We start from the raw sequence: 18,277 nt of genomic DNA on the forward strand, positions 1-18,277 counted from the left end.
TCCCCCGAGGACTCCTCAACGATGGACGCTTTTGACCTTCCTTTTTTTCAATAACACCTGGTGTCGAACTTTGAGATCGGCCCCAGTCCACAAAAACATTTCAACATCTCACCCAAGTTAATTGGGCATACATGCACGCACCCGCCCCTCCCCCAATCAACGCCTTCACCACTGCTTAATTCCTCCAGGGTTGTGGATGGCTGAGTAGCGCTTTATAGCAGCAGCCAGCCTCCAGGGCCCCAAATCCCCCCCCCCTCTGTTGCGAGTTGTTGTGATTACATGTATCATGTTTATGTGTGCCATGCTATGTGAGGTTTTTTCCTCTGACTCAGTCTGGACCCCTCCTGAGGGTCCAGCCTTAGACTGATATTGTTTTACTCTTCCCCCTTTCCCAATGTCACCTTTTTCCCACCTTTTTAAGGAGCGCCGTAAGTGGCTGATCCGTTGGCGGTCCCGTCTTGTCCCCTTGTAACGTATGTCTGCTCTTAGTGGGACTGTGCCGAAAGTGAAATTTCAGTTCTTATGTGTCTTGTACAAGTTAAAGAATGGACAACAATAAAGCATCTTGAATCATCTTGAATCTTGAATCATAATACATAATTATCCATCTATCCTTTTTCTACAGCGTGTCCCTCTTGGGGTTGTGGGGGGCTAGGTAAGTAAGACAGGATACACCCTGGACAAGTCGACACCTCATTGCAGGGCCAACACAGATAGACAGACAACATTCACACTCACATTCACACACTAGGGCCAATTTAGTGTTGCTAATCAACCTATCCCCAGGTGCATGTCTTTGGTGTTAGAAGGAATAATTATATGATAGTGAAGTGTATTTCTGGTCTTGTCATCCTCATCCGGACAGAAGGATGTCACGGCACTGTGGCTGGATCAAAAGAGACGTTGGAGACGATTTACTGAACCAATAGTTGCTTTATTACAAGCATAGGCGCCGATCTACATTTCTGCCAGTGGGTGCTCTGTGTGTGTATTAAAAAAGTGTGTGTATTTAAAAAAAAGGACATTCATCGAAGTTAATATCCCATATGATGTATGGCTTTATTATTTTGTAAGACGGACCAAAATTTTTCAAAAAATATTTTAAAGATTAAAAGTTGCCATCCATACAAGACTGGTGGTTTGGCTTCTCCAGTTCAGGAGTCCTTCATTTTTTTGACCTAGGTTCCTCTGGGTACTGCAGACCTGTTTAATGACACTCGCTTGTAATCATAGGCGCCGATCCCATGGGTGCTCGGGCCCCAAAGCAATGCAGAGCACCCACGGGATCGGCGCCTATGATTACAAGCGAGTGTCATTAAACAGGTCTGCAGTACCCGGAGGATCCTAGGTCAAAAATATGAAGGACTCCTGAACTGGAGAAGCCAAACCACCAGTCTTGTATTCCTTCTTTCTCTGTCTGAGTGTGTGCTTAAGTCAGGCCAGCTCAACCTGACCATGTAAGGAGATGTTTGTGTGTAGTGACTGGAAAACAACAGATGTATACCACAACTTGTAGGTTTGACGTTTAAGATAAACATGGAATCCCTCCGCCAGGATAGAGCTATAACTTTTGCATTCCAAAGCCTGGTTGTATTGCTCCTTCTCGTGAGAGAGCTAATTCCAGTCCACATACGAATGTCCAACTAAGGGGCCTTATTTTATCATGTGCTCAAACTGAAATACCACTGTTTACTTAAACTTGGTGGTTTGCTTTCTCCAAAATGAATATAAACATTCACCATATTTAAAACACAATATGAGTTAATTAATTCACTTCAATACAATTGTCATCTATATAAAAAAAAAGTTATACAGTTTTTATTAAATCGTTGCACCACCCTACGGTAATTATTGTCTTGTAATTACCGATGATAGTCGACACCTCAGAGAAGGATCCTGAAAAATAGAGTCCTAGCAGTCTGATGTGCTGAAATAAAAAATGTTTGGGTAATATCTGTAATTAAAAAACAAGAAAATTATGTATTTGGTGTAATAATGCAGTGCATTGTACACAACGCAGTTGTGCATAAAGTGAGTACAGCAGTAAAAGTGGTTTCTTGGTTTGTCTTTCAGAAAGCTGACTTGGCTGTGGCTGGCCTCACCATCACAGCAGAACGCGAGAAGGTCATCGACTTTTCTAAACCATTCATGACCCTCGGCATCAGCATCATGTACCGCGTCCACCTGGTGAGTTACATCCCACACTCTCCAGACGATCGAAGTACATTACTGTAAGTGCAGTTAATGCAGACAGATGCTAAAGAAGAAAGAGGTGCTCAGTTAGTCTCAGTAGTTCTAACAACTCTTGGACCAAAGTTTGTTTCTTTCTCCTATCTGACCAACATCGCCACCAATCAGCTCAGTTTGTCGTTGTTGTGTTACAGCAATAAAACCTGTGTGTGCAATAGCTGTGTCGGCTACTAAAATAGTGTGACATCCAACCAGTGACACAGTGTGGAAAAGTGGCATTTGTCACTTTTTCACCACATTGTACCTACCGTATTTTCCGGACCATAGGGCGCACCGGATTATAAAGCGCACTGCCGATGAGCGGGTCTAGTCAGGTCTATTTTCATACAGAAGGCGCATTAAAGGGGTCATATTTTTTGTTTTATTTTTTTCCGGAAACAACAACGCCAGAAATGTGTCCCGTGAAAAAACGTCCGACCGGAACTCTCTAGTAACTAAAGCTCCTTGGGTGAATAATGTAATTACACCACAGCGCTAAAACATACTTTTAGCGCAGTCATGGCAAGTTTACTGACAGATATAAGTAAGAACTTTACACTACTTTATATTAGAAATGGCAACAGCGGAGGATGAATGTCCCATAACAAGAAGATAGAGAAAAAGAAGAAGCTTATCGACTATGGTGTCTGCACGGACTACAAAGGCGGACGCGCAAAAATTTTCAGGACTTATGCAGATCCCAAATACAGATCAGCAGGTACCAGAAGGTAAGAAAAGTTGCTTTTGCATAATATTGCAAAACAAAACGCCAGATAATATGTCTTACCTTTTACACGCACCATTATAATACTCCTATGTTGAAGCACAGTACAATCCATCAAGCGGTGTGGCTTCATAGCTTACCAAAGTCGTACTAAAACATGTTGATAGATTTTTGAGCGCCGTGTGTAATGTTCTATATTTTCAATGGAACATATACAATTTTGGTGTTTCTGAGTCATAGTGCAGTCTACACGTATCTCTTATGTGTGACTGCCATATACTGGTCACACTTATCACTTCACCATGTACCAAATAAAATAGCTTTGAGGTCGGTAAGCACAACCAAAATTATTCTGCACATTAGTCGCACCGGGTTATAAGGCGCACTGTCGAGTTTTGAGAAAATGAAAGGATTTTAAGTGCGCCATATAGTCCGAAAAATATGGTACTTTGCTTGGCTATACTCACAATTGGTGCTTTTCTATTGGAAAAATTTTGCCCCTGGGTAACATCTTCACTTAGCTTGCTATTTTGATGCCCCTGCACATGGCAATGCTATTGTTTTCGCACTTTGTCCGGCGTGAACAAACACAGCTCGCTAGCATTGCTAAAAGCACTTTTCACATTTTAATCACAATCACGGTTTTGACAACTACGATTAATTGAGGATGACCGTCGACGACTTTGCTGCATATCAAATCAAGCACTTTCGCGATCAACACGTCAACCACCAGGGGGCAAAGAAAAGACAGGATGGCAGCGCTGCAGCTTTTGGAGGTGAAGAGCAAATTTAAAGCAGCTGGCTGCCAAACTATCCATATTAGGAACTTTTTTGGTAAATGCCAAAAATTCTGGGGAAAAAATCAGTGCCCTCCCCTCCTGGAGAGTGATTCACAGGGTGCCAACATGCATGAATTTTAACCCCAGCCCTTCACCAGGACCCACCACGCTGGCCTCAACCCTGAGTTCAGTCCCCAAAACTCGGAAAAAATCCAGTATCTAGACTAGATTTTGGCACACACACTTGCAGTACACTATTGTGTGACCTCTGAGACTTGTTTCAAATTGTATACAAATGTTATATAATGAGACATTTGGTACTAACAGTGTTGTTATACAAACCACGTTTCCATATGAGTTGGGAAATTGTGTTAGATGTAAATATAAACGGATTACAATGATTTGCAAATCCTTTTCAACCCATATTCAATTGAATGCACTACAAAGACAAGATATTTGATGTTCAAACTCATAAACTTTTTTTTTTTTTTGCAAATAATAATTAACTTAGAAATTCATGGCTGCAACACGTGCCAAAGTAGTTGGGAAAGGGCATGTTCACCACTGTGTTACATGACCTTTCCTTTTAACAACACTCAGTAAACGTTTGGGAACTGAGGAGACACATTTTTTAAGCTTCTCAGGTGGAATTATTTCCCATTCTTGCTTGATGTACAGCTTAAGTTGTTCAACAGTCCGGGGGTCTCCGTTGTGGTATTTTAGGCTTCATAATGCGCCACACATTTTCAATGGGAGACAGGTCTGGACTACAGGCAGGCCAGTCTTGTACCCGCACTCTTTTACTATGAAGCCACGTTGATGTAACACGTGGCTTGGCATTGTCTTGCTGAAATAAGCAGGGGCGTCCATGGTAACGTTGCTTGGATGGCAACATATGTTGCTCCAAAACCTGTATGTACCTTTCAGCATTAATGGCGCCTTCACAAATGTGTAAGTTACCCATGTCTTGGGCACTAATACACCCCCATACCATCACAGATGCTGGCTTTTCAACTTTGCGCCTATAACAATCCGGATGGTTCTTTTCCTCTTTGGTCCGGAGGACACGACGTCCACAGTTTCCAAAAACAATTTGAAATGTAGACTCGTCAGACCACAGAACACTTTTCCACTTTGTATCAGTCCATCTTAGATGAGCTCAGGCCCAGCGAAGCCGACGGCGTTTCTGGGTGTTGTTGATAAACGGTTTTCGACTTGCATAGGAGAGTTTTAACTTGCACTTACAGATGTAGCGACCAACTGTAGTTACTGACAGTGGGTTTCTTAAGTGTTCCTGAGCCCATGTGGTGATATCCTTTACACACTGATGTCGCTTGTTGATGCAGTACAGCCTGAGGGATCGAAGGTCACGGGCTTAGCTGCTTATGTGCAGTGATTTTTCCAGATTCTCTGAACCCTTTGATGATATTACGGACCGTAGATGGTGAAATCTCTAAATTCCTTGCAATAGTTGGTTGAGAAAGGTTTTTTTTAAACTGTTCAACAATTTGCTCACGCATTTGTTGACAAAGTGGTGACCCTCGCCCCATCCTTGTTTGTGAATGACTGAGCATTTCATGGAATCTACTTTTATACCCAATCATGGCACCCACCTGTTCCCAATTAGCCTGTTCACCTGTGGGATGTTCCAAATAAGTGTTTGATGAGCATTCCTCAACTTTATCAGTATTTATTGCCACCTTTCCCAACTTCTTTGTCACGTGTTGCTGGCATCAAATTCTAAAGTTAATGATCATTTGCAAGAAAAAAAATGTTTATCAGTTTGAACATCCAATATGTTGTCTTTGTAGCATATTCAATTGAATATGGGTTGAAAATGATTTGAAAATCATTGTATTCCGTTTATATTTACATCTAACACAATTTCCCAACTCATATGGAAACGGGGTTTGTACATGTATAGAGTGTCCGCCCTGAGATCGGTAGGTCGTGAGTTCAAACCCCGGCCGAGTCATACCAAAGACTATATAAATGGGAGCCTTTACCTCCCTGCTTGGCACTCAGCATCAAGGGTTGGAATTGGGGAATAAATCACCAAAAATGATTCCCGAGCATGGCCACTGCTGCTGCTCACTGCTCCCCTCACCTCCCAGGGGGTGGAACAAGGGGATGGGTCAAATGCAGAGGGTAATTTCACCACACTTAGTGTGTGTGTGACTAGCAGTGGTGCTTTAACTTTAACTTTATATTCCAAATATATTATTGCTACTTATAAAATTAGCTTCCTAAGGAATACAATCTTATATTGAAGAGAATGAAACTAAGCAACTGTTTCCATTATAAAAAAAAAAAAGGTGAAACCACAGTTTCGTAAGGTCCTCTTTGGTGCGGCAATGAATGGACATCAAAATTGGTCAAATGCAGGAAACAAAAGTAATAGCAAGGTTTTGATATGCGAACCAGCGGAAAGAGGGAGCTACACCTGCGGGGCGTCCCAGTGCCTGAGCCGAGTCCAATTTCCAGCAGGCCAACTGCTGGGTTCGGCTGGTGTTCTGGCAAGATATGCTCCGGCAAGCGGGGCGTGATGGCACAGCGAGTTTTGTGTCTGACGCGCCTCGATCACGTCCCCCATGTAGAAACATTCCCCCAACTCCATTCGTAAAATATTCTTGTTGGCAGACAAATAGATTTTATATTAAAAGAAATGTGTAAGGTCAAAAACGCCGGTGGTTTTAAAGACGTAAAGTGACAGCCGAAATATTTGTCTCTTCAATCAATCAATCAATGTTTATTTATATAGCCCTAAATCACAAGTGTCTCAAAGGGCTGTACAAGCCACAACGACATCCTCGGTACAGAGCCCACATACGGGCAAGGAAAAACTCACCCCAGTGGGACGTCGGTGAATGACTATGAGAAACCTTGGAGAGGACCGCATATGTGGGTAACCCCCCCCCTCTAGGGGAGACCGAAAGCAACAGATGTCGAGTGGGTCTGACATAACATTGTGAAAGTCCAGTCCACAGTGGATCCAACACATCAGCGGGAGTCCAGTCCACAGCGGGGCCAACAGGAAACCATCCCGAGCGGAGACGGGTCAGCAGCGCAGAGATGTCCCCAACCGATGCACAGGCTAGTGGTCCACCCGGGGTCCCGGCTATGGACAGCCAGCACTTCATCCATGGCCACCGGACCTATGCAACTCCCCCTCGCAAGGGACAGGGGAGAAGAGGAGAGAAGAAAAGAAACGGCAGATCAACTGGTCTAAAAAAGGGGGGGTCTATTTAAAGGCTAGATTATACAAATGAGTTTTAAGATGGGACTTAAATGCTTCTACTGAGGTAGCATCTCTAACTGTTACCGGGAGGGCATTCCAGAGTACTGGAGCCCGAATAGAAAACGCTCTATAGCCCGCAGACTTTTTTTTGGCTCTGGGAATCACTAATAAGCCGGAGTTCTTTGAACGCAGATTTCTTGTCGGGACATATGGTACAATACAATCGGCGAGATAGGCTGGAGCTAAACCGTGTAATATTTTATACGTAAGTAGTAAAACCTTAAAGTCGCATCTTAAGTGCACAGGAAGCCAGTGCAAGTGAGCCAGTATAGGCGTAATATGATCAAACTTTCTTGTTTTTGTCAAAAGCCTTGCAGCCGCATTTTGTACCAACTGTAATCTTTTAATGCTAGACATAGGGAGGCCCGAAAATAATACGTTACAGTAATCGAGACGAGACGTAACGAACGCATGAATAATGATCTCAGCGTCGCTAGTGGACAAGATGGAACGAATTTTAGCGATATTACGGAGATGAAAGAAGGCCGTTTTAGTAACACTCTTAATGTGTGACTCAAACGAGAGAGTTGGGTCGAAGATAATACCCAGATTCTTTACCGAGTCTCCTTGTTTAATTGTTTGGTTGTCAAATGTTAAGGTGGTATTATTATATAGATGTTGGTGTCTAGCAGGACCGATAATCAGCATTTCCGTTTTCTTAGCGTTGAGTTGCAAAAAGTTAGCGGACATCCATTGTTTAATTTCATTAAGACACGCCTCCAGCTGACTACAGTCCGGCGTGTTGGTCAGCTTTAGGGGCATGTAGAGTTGAGTGTCATCAGCATAACAGTGAAAGCTAACACCGTACTTGCGTATGATGTCTCTTACTCTCTGAAGTCTGTTTGTCTGCACACAATGATAGTGTTCTAATATTTAAAGCCGCCTCAACAGATATCAACTCACTTCCCTCCCACGGAGGGGCGTTGGTGGTTTAATATCAGACGATTCGTCTGCCAGGTTGATAGTCGAATCCGACTCTTTCGAATCTAATTGGCGAACCTTTGACTATTTCAAGACAGCCCTCGTGTCTAGTTCCATCTTTTATGTCCCTCCCCATGAAAATACATTGTTATGTGATCTATATACCGTATTTTCTGGACCATAGGGCGCACTGCCGATGAGCAGGTCTAGTCAGGTCTGTTTTCATACAAAAGGCGCACCGGATTATAAAGGTTCATATTATGATTTTTTTTGTAAATGTAAAAGACTTCCGCGTGGTCTACATAACATGTAATGGTGGTTCTTTGGTCAAAATGTTGCATAGATGATGTTTTACAGATCATCTTCAATCCGCTTTCTGACAGTCGCTTCAGGATGTGCCGTTTTGTTGGCGGTCTTATGTATGTGGCTCACCTTCGACAGCGTCTTATCCCCGCCATCTTTATTGTAGCGGTGTAGCGTGCAAGGACGGGAGTGGAAGAAGTGTCAAAAGATGGAGCTAACTCTTTTAATGACATTCAGACTTTACTTCAACCAATAACGGAGCAGCATCTCCTCATCCGTTGCTCACTAGTACAACAACAACGCTAGAAATGTGTCCCGTAAAAAACGTCCGACCGGAACTCTCTAATAACTAGAGTTCCGTGGGTGAATAATGTAAACTCACTACACCGGTAGTTTTTAGCGCTTCCCTAGCGAGATATAAGTTAGAACTTTACGCTACTTTATATTAGAAATGACATCACATGGACAAAGATAAGACCTTCTGGAGGAAAGTTCTGTGGTCAGATGAAACAAAAATGTAGCTTTTTTACCACAATACCCAGCAATATGTTTGGAGGTGAGGCCTTTATTCCCAGGAACACCATTCCTACCGTCAAGCATGGTGGTGGTAGTATTATGCTCTGGGCCTGTTTTGCTGCCAATAGAACTGGTGCTTTACAGAGAGTAAATGGGACAAAGAGAAAGGAGGATTACCTCCAAATTCTTCAGGACAACCTAAAATCATCAGCCCGGCGGTTGGGTCTTGGGCACAGTTGGGTGTTCCAACAGGACAATGACCCCAAACACATGTCAAAAGTGGTAAAGGAATGGCTAAACCAGGCTAGAATTAAGGTTTTAGAATGGCCTTCCCAAAGTCCTGACTTAAACGTGTGGACAATGCTGAAGAAACAAGTCCATGTCAGAAAACCAACAAATTTAGCTGAACTGCACCAATTTTGTCAAGAGGAGTGGTCAAAAGTTCAAGCAGAAGCTTGTGGATGGCTACCAAAAGCGCCTTATTGCAGTGAAACTTGCCAAGGGACATGTAAGCAAATATTAACATTGCTGTATGTATACTTTTGACCCAGCAGATTTGCTCACATTTTCAGTAGACCCATAATAAATTCATAAAAGAACCAAACTTCATGAATGTTTTTTTTGTGACCGACAAGTATGTGCTCCAATCACTCTATCACAAAAAAATAAATTATTGGAAACTCAAGACATAGTGCATGACATTATGTTCTTTACAAGTGTATGTAAACTTTTGATCACAACGGTATCTCTTGAGTGTGACTACCATCTACTGGTCTCACTTATAATTTCACCATGTACCAAATAAAATTGCTCCGAGGTGGGTAAGCACAACCAGAATTATTTCGTATATTAGGCGCACCGGGTTATCAGGCGCACTGACGATTTTTGAGAAAATTAAAGGATTTTAAATGCACCTTATAGTTCGAAAAATATGGTAACTCTATTCAGCTTGGGAAAACAAGGCTAATTTCTTGCCTATAGCTCCTTACCCTCTGTCCACTAACTGAAGAGCACACCCAACCCCTGCATCAACACAAATGCAGCAGGAAGTGAGCCAATGTTTGTGAAATCAGGGGTCCATTAATCTCCTCTAACACTTAAGGTGACTTAGGAGTCCTGAGCACAGCACCCGTTGCAACTGTTTTTTGTCGTCTTCCAGGAACATTCATCCCCCATTCCCTATTGCTGTGTTGTGTCCCAATATTGCAAACCTCCCTGTGCTCGGCACAAGGTGAAATAGGTGTAGCAGTCAGACACTCAACTGAGCCCCAACAGTTAGGGAGAACCAATCGATAGGCTCGGCAGTTCCTGGCATGAGGCAACTCTAAGCCACAAAACGAGCAAAGTGTGCCGCGGGGCTCACGCGCCGCCGCTGGATTGAATTGGCAAGTGATTGTTAGATGGAGAAGACGATTACCGTCAAGAGATCCGCCGGTGAGTGTTAGAGTTGGAAAAGAGAAGGAGAGTGGCTTTTATTTCTTGGCTTTTAAATGTTATTTTAAATTCAATACGTCATTCAATACAATTTGAGTGACTGCACTTGTTTTGCTTCAAATGCACAATTGATGTGACACACAATGATTTCTAAAAATGTCGAACTTTAAATAAAATTCTCTGACAGATCAATGATAGTGGGATTTTAGTACAAAACCCAACGCCAGTGAAGTTGGCACATTGTGTAATTCGTACATAAAAAAAGAATACAATGATTTTCAAATCGTTTAAACTCAAAATTCAATTGAATAGACTGCAAAGACAAGATATTTAATGTTTGAAGTGAGAAAGTTTTTTTTTGTTTTTTTTGCAAATCATTAACTTAGAATTTAATGGCAGCAACACATTGCAAAAAAGTTGGCACAGGGACATTTTTACCACTGTGTTACATGGCCTTTCCTTTTAAAAACAATCAGTAAACATTTGGGAACTGAGGAGACACATTTTTTAAGCTTTTCATGTGGAATTATTTCCCATTCTTGCTTGATGTACAGCTTAAGTTGTTCAACAGTCCGGGGGTCTCCGTTGTGGTATTTTAGGCTTCATAATGCGCCACACATTTTCAATGGGAGAAAGGTCTGGACTACAGGCAGGCCGGTCTAGTACCCGCACTCTTTTACTATGAAGGCACGCTTCATAGTAAAAGTGGCTTGGCATTGTCTTGCTGAAATAAGCAGGGGCGTCCATGATAACGTTGCTCGGGTGGCAACATATGTTGCTCCAAAACCTGTATGTACCTTTCAGCATCAATGGTGCCTTCACAGATGTGTAAGTTACCCATGCCTTGGGCACTAACACACCCCCATACCAGATAGATAGATAGGTCTTTATTGTCATTGCACAAGTACAACGAAACTTTGTTTTCAGCACAAACCCGTTCAAGATACCATCACAGATGCTGGCTTTTCAACTTTGCGCCTACAACAAACTGGATGGTTCTTTTCCTCTTTGGTCCATACTTTCCAAAAACAATTTAAAATGTGGACTCGTCAGACCACAGAACACCTTTCCACTTTGCATCAGTCCATCTTAGATGAGCACAGGCCCAGCGAAGCCGGCGGCCTTTCTGGGTGTTGTTGATGAATGGCTTTCGCTTTGCATAGTAGAGTTTTAACTTGCCTTTACAGATGTAGCGACAAACTGTAGTTACTGACAGTGGTGTTCTGAAGTGTTCCTGAGCCCACGTGGTGATATCCTTTACACACTGATGTCGCTTTTTGATGCAATACCCCCTGAGGGATCAAAGGGCACGGGCACTCAATGTTGGTTGTCGGCCTTGCTGCTTACGTGCAGTGATTTCTCCAGATTCTCTGATCCTTTTGATGATATTACGGACCGTAGATGGTGAAATCCTTGTAGGCTGTGACTTAGTTTGAGGGCTTTGTAGATACACTGAGAAAAAGTCTAAGTTTATTGTGTTTTTCATTGTGTTTTTGATACATTTTTTCCTCAGAATTTTTCACTTGAACTGTTTTGTCAAGATGATCGGGATATATTTTGCATGTTAATGAAAACAGAGACGTAAATTGTATTGCACACCTTATTCTGTTTACTTAACAGACACACTCCACTTTTAATAGTTCAGCTCTGCGTGTGCTATCAGGTTTGCACATGTTTTAGTGCACGCAAAACTGTTGTTTAGTCGTTACTTCTTAGTAACAGTAACACCCTGCATAATATATCCACACTAAACCCAGAAAATATATGTCTTTGGCTGTTATTTTGCCTTAGTACCATCATATACATTCAATTAATGGGAACATTTTATCGACAAATACACGGTTGGGCTATGGGTTCACTCTACCATGAATCCCTGAATTCTTGAGGTAAATCATTGTAAAGAGAGCTTTGAGCTCTTTCAGGGTTTTTTAGGCAAGAAATTTGGGGCTGAGATCTGTGAGGCTCATCCGTAATGTGAATCCCCTTCAAATGTTCTTCATTAAAAGTGAGGAAAAATGTTTCTTAATAATAAACAACAATGTGATATTTAATCAGATTAATCATAGGGTTGATGTGGATTAATTGCAATTAACTACGAGTAAGTATCATTCGAAACAAGAGAATATACATAACATACTTAACGTGCTTATTAAAGACCTTTCACATCATGTTCATGTTAACAAAAAATTGTCTGTCTTTTATAAACAGACATTTATCCATACTAACTTATTTTGTGTTATCAATGTGCTATTTTAAGATGACAGTGTTTCTTCCTGCAGAGTATGCATCACACTTCTTGTTGGTCAACTGTTCCGTCATGTTTCTTTATTTTCACTCAAACTTTCCATTTATAGCGCCAATTTACTGTTTATCGCAGAGCTGGGCAAATATTTTGACTTGGGGGCCACATTAAGAGAAAAAATGTGTCTGGGGGGCTAATGTGTATGTGTGTATACATGATATATACACATTTAGCTGTAAAAATCTGCTGTACAGTACGTGTGTTTGGGTCCCATTTTTTTAATGATTTATGAACACTAATACCAAAAGTCACAATGTCCGATAGAATTCTAAAAAAGTTACGACAGACCACCTCAAAAAAACAGAAAGGAATTTTACAGTTTTTAATAAGTGGGACACCCAAAATGTACACTAAACTAAAGAAAGTTGGATTTACAATGTTAACTATGAACAATAAAACATTGAATATTAACAACATATGAACGTCGCTCCTCTTTTACTTCTCAGACCAGCTCCTCCATAGATTTTTAGATGTTTAATTGTATCCATTAAACCAGAGCTGGGAAAATATGTTAACTCGGGGGCCACATTAAGATAAAAAAATGGGTCTGGAGGGCCAATGTGTATGTGTGTATAAATTATATATCCACATTTATCTGTAAAAATCTGCTGTACAGTATGTGTGTTTGGGTCCCTTTTTTTAAGGAACACTAATACCAAAAGTCACAATGTCCGATGGAGTTCTAAAATCTTATGACAGACCACCTCAAAAAAACCGAATGGAATTTTACAGTTTTTTACTGAATGGGACACCCAAAATGTACATGAAAATAAAGAAAATGGGATTTACAATATTAACTATGAACAATAAAACACTGAATATTAAAAACATATGAACATCGCTCACAACAACAAAACTGTAACAAACAGCAGAATATGAATGCAAAGGGGTAATAAACACCTACAATTTGATATAATATCACTTTTATGCGGAAATTTGTTGTAAAAATGTGCTTCCGCATCTGTTCCTGACACATGCGTTTCGGCCTGGCTGCTCTGAAAACAAACCCCGTCCACTCCGCTTTGTTCCTGGTCTGAGCTGCTGTGACGTAGATTACCGTAATAACTGGTATAACACCCAAAAACGCAGATTCCAACCATTTAATTACTTTCTATAGTTCAAGACTTAGAGTAATTTAAAAACAGCACTGCACATCATAATGGCGGCTGCAGTTTTGATGTTAAAGGTCTAAAAAAATTATGTAGAACGTCCGGCGGGCCGGATTGAAAATCTTAATGGGTCGCATGTGGCTTGCGGACCATATTTTGCCCAGGTCTGGTTTATCGTCTTCCATATTGACTTGTTCGGTTTTGCAACCTGATCACAACCAGATTTACGACTCAGGAATTTTGAGTCCTTTTGAGATGCAGGTGTTTAATTTTGTAAAAAATGTGTAATCTAATGCATAATGATGATGGATTAATCTGCATTAACACGTTCATTTTGACAGCCCTGATATTAAAACAGTAATACAGTAATAATAAAGATACTAGATGTACTGCAAACGTTGCCAATACAGTCAACAAAGGTTTTGTGAAGGCTTTATTCTGTCGACCATTGTCCGTTTGACCTTAGATGTTGGAGTCATTTTGAGATGCAGGCTTTTAATTGTGTGAATATCTGTAATCTAATGCATTGTGATCATGGATTAATCGGCATTAACTCGTTCATTTTGAAAGCCCTATAATTAACAAAAGAATACAGTAATAATAAAGACACTAAATGTACTGCAAACATTGCCAATACACTCAACAAAGGCTTCGTGAAGGCTTTATTCTGTCGACCATTGTCCGTTTGACCTTAGATGTTTGAGTCATTTTGAGATCCATCCATCCATTTTCTACCGCTTGTCCCTTCCGGGGTAGTGGGGGTGCTAGAGCCTATCTCAGCTGCATTTTGAGATGCAGGTGTTTAATTTTGTGAAAATGTGTAATCTAATGCATTATGATCATGGATTGTTAATCTGCATTAAATTGTTAATTTTTATAGCCCTGATTTATTTTTTTAAATAATACAGTAATAATAAAGATACTAAATTTACTGCAAACATTGCCAATACAGTCAACAAAGGCATCGTGAAGGTGTTATTCTGTCGACCATTGTCCGTTTGATCTTAGATGTTTGAGTCATTTTGAGATGCAGGTGTTTAATTTTGTGAAAATTTGTAATCTAATGTATAATGATCATGGATTATTAATCTGCATTAAATTGTTCATTTTGATAGCCCTGATTTTAAAAAAATAATACAGTACTAATAAAGATACTAAATTTACTGCAAACATCGCCAATACACTCAACAAAGGCGATTTGTGAATGCCTTATTCCTTCAACCATTGTCCGTTTCACCTTAGATCAGGGGTGTCCAAAGTGCAGCCCGCAGCTAATTGTTTACCGGCCCGCCACACATTCTGGATATACTATTGTAAAAATAAAAAAGAACATTAAAAAAAGTGGAATGAGGTGAAATTTGACGAGAAAAAGTTGCAATTTTGACACAAAAGCTGCCATGCAGGCTGTTTTTTTTTTTCTTTTGTCTTTCTTCATTTTTCTTTTTTTGCCATTGCTCAAAAAAAAAAAATGATGACAAAAAATCCATGTTATCATAAATTATTATCAGGGCTCCAATTACTTCAAATATTTCACTTTAAAATGTTTTATGTGGTAAATATTGCATATATTGTGTAGTAGCCATATAAAAACATCAAAGTTTGCTTTGACAAAAGCGCATAAAACAAACAAAATAATAGTTCCAGCATAAAATAACTTAAGTGTTGAAAGTAAAAGAAAAACCTAATAAAATGGTATCACTTTATGAGTGGGGCACCTTTTGGATCCCAAATATATTCAGTGATGTTTTTTATTTATCTTTTCACTGTGATTACTCAAAAAAATGAAATCATTAAAATCAATGGTGTCCTGCATTATTGATCTTTTAGGGCTCTAATTACTAAATACTGCATATTTCAGTTTTACTATAAAAAAAACTAAGTTGTTTTTCACAGAAAAGCCATAAAACATTTTTTTAAATTTGTATTACTTTATATCAACTTGAAGTTGATATAGAGATTTACTGTAAGCGTTAAATAATTTTAAAAAAATAATAGTCTCACTTATTTTTAAAATTGTAATGACTGTGACCCTTTATGATCCCCGGGACCCCTAAAAGTAAAATAAATAAAAAATGCATATATTTTGTTATGGTTTGAAAATGAAAAATATCAAAATGGCCCCCACATGCTTGAATTTTTCCATGTGCGGCCCTCAGTGGAAAAAGTTTGGACACCCCTGCCTTAGATGTTTGAGTCAGTTTGAGATGCCGGTGTTTATTTGTGTGAACATGTGTAATCTAATGCATTATGATCACGGATTAATCTGCATTAACTCGTTCATTTTGAAAGCCCTAATATTATAAATTGTTTTTGTTTTATACAGTGTGTATGTCCCCTGACCTTTTATGCAATAAGCAATGTATGCTTCAACTAAAGTAGTGTACAATAAATGTAGTAAATACCATACCATACTGTAGAGGTTGCCCTCTAGTGGGTTCTACGGACCACCACACACTGCCAGGAGAGCCCGGATTTCAGGGTACAACACTGTTTCAACTACCTGTCTCATGCCGGCTGCTGCTAATAAAGGCGACAGGTTATTAGATTAGGGGGACGGTGTGGCGAAGTTGGGAGAGTGGCCGTGCCAGCAATCTGAGGGTTACTGGTTCAATCCCCACCTTCTACCATCCTAGTCACGTCCTTTGTGTCCTTGAGCAAGACACTTCACCCTTGCTCCTGATGGGCCTGGTTAGCACCTTGCATGGCAGCTCCCGCCATCAGTGTGTGAATGTGTGTGTGTGAATGGGTGAATGTGGAAATAGTGTCAAAGCGCTTTTGAGTTCCTTAAAAAGGTAGAAAAGCGCTATACAAGTACAACCCATTTACCATTTACCATTTATAAAAATAATACAGTAATAATAAAGATACTAAATGTACTGCAAACATCGCCAATACAGTCAACAAAGGCTTCGTGAAGGCCTTATTCTGTCGACCATTGTCCGTTTGACCTTAGATGATTGAGATGCTGGTGTTTAATTTTGTGAAAATGTGTAATCTAATGCATTATGTTAATGGATTAATCTGCATCAACTCGTTCATTTTGACAGCCCCAATATTAAAAAAATAATATTGATAATAAATGTACTGCAAACATTGCCAATACAGTCAACAAAGGCTTCGTAAAGGCCTTATTCTGTCGACCATTGTCCGTTTGACCTCAGATGTTCCATGAACTGTCGACATTTTGGTCATTCACCAGGTATAAATAATCTACAAAAAGCATCCTAGTTGTGTGTATATCACCACAGAGCAGCAGCAGACAGTTTATGTGCGTGTCAGAGCTGCTGGCCTCTATCGGCCTTCACAGTTATGAACACTGACACAATGTAACCTTGAGCGACTGTCAGCCTTCTTCTTATAGAACACTTCCATCACCTTTGTCGGGCGTGTGTGTGTGTGTGTGTGTGTGTGTGTGTGTGTGTGCCTAACGAAGTGCGGCGTGCTAACAGATGCATACTTTGGGTCAGAATACACAACAAAGCATTGAATCTCATTGATGGTGCAGGTATAAGTAATGCTGTGCCCCGTGTGTCCGGTTCAATGCAGCACAGAGCCATGCACATTTATATGCAGAAGAAGGAATGGAGAGATGCGAGCGCAGACAAAAAGACGAGTTAAAAATGTCACCGGGTAGCGCCCTTCAGTGAGTCAGTAGTCATAGAGGCAGTCTCCCGGGGGTTGGCGTTGCATACGAAGAGGCAGGATGACTGGGTGAAATCCTTGACTTGGATAACCTCACCAGCAGACAGACACAACAATGGCATGTGGACAATTTACTTCCACAGGAGCCGGAATGGAAGAAAGAACGGTTATAAAAAAGCTCCTCTAATCAGACAAATGGGCTTTTTTTTTTTTTTTTAAATGATGTTCTGTCAGTTATGTTTCCCGAAAGCTTGTTTATGAGCGCCAAAAATGCTCGGGCAAAAACAGGCTTTGCTACACGTCTCTTAAAAGAAGCCTGCCAGTCAGCTGCAGATGTGGCAGCTGTGAGCTTGATCATTTAGTCCAGTGTTGTTAACCTTTTTTGAGCCAAGGCATATTTTTTTCATTGAAAAAATCCTGAGGCATACCACAAGCAGAGATCCTTAAAAAACTAAACTCGTTAGCCGATATTGACAGTAAAAAGTTGTTCTCGCAATTGTTGGATATGAATTTAAACCATAACCAAGCATGCATCAATATAGCTCTTGTCTCAAAGTAGGTGTACTGTCACCACCTGTCACATCCCGATGTGACTTATTTTGAGTTTTTTGCTGTTATCCTGTGTGTAGTATTTTAGTCCCTTGCCTTGCGCTCCTAATTTGGTGGTTTTTCCTGTTTTGTTGGTATTTTCTTGTAGCAGTTTCATGTCTTCCTTTTGAGCGCTATTCTCCGCACCTGCTTTGTTTTCGCAATCAAGACTATTTAAGTTGTGTGGACGCTTTCCTTCTTTGTGGGGACATTGTTGATTGTCACGTCATGTACGGATGTACTTTGTGGACACCGTCTTTGGTCCACAGTAAGTCTTTGCTGTCGTCCAGCATTCTGTTTTTGTTTACTTTGCAGCCAGTTCAGTTTTGGCTTCGATTTGCATAGCCATGCCTAAGCTTCTATGCCTTTTCTTAGCGGCACTCGCCTTTTGTTTATTTTTGGTTTAAGCATAAGACACCACTGTCGTCTGCA

The 18,277-nt window shown here is 40.6% G+C and overlaps 1 protein-coding gene across 2 annotated transcripts in view; it reads left to right on the forward strand.

The window, feature by feature from the left end:
• grik4 (glutamate receptor, ionotropic, kainate 4) overlaps positions 1 to 18,277 on the forward strand; it is a 1,090,788-nt gene that overhangs the window by 1,008,095 nt on the left and 64,416 nt on the right. For both annotated transcript variants that reach the window (XM_062060216.1, XM_062060217.1), the window contains one exon: positions 2,074 to 2,187. In XM_062060216.1, the coding sequence (XP_061916200.1) occupies positions 2,074 to 2,187 (114 nt within the window). The remainder of the gene's footprint in view (positions 1 to 2,073; positions 2,188 to 18,277) is intronic.

Source organism: Entelurus aequoreus, linkage group LG10 (assembly GCF_033978785.1).
Source record: "Entelurus aequoreus isolate RoL-2023_Sb linkage group LG10, RoL_Eaeq_v1.1, whole genome shotgun sequence".
Classification (NCBI taxonomy): Eukaryota; Metazoa; Chordata; class Actinopteri; order Syngnathiformes; family Syngnathidae; genus Entelurus; species Entelurus aequoreus.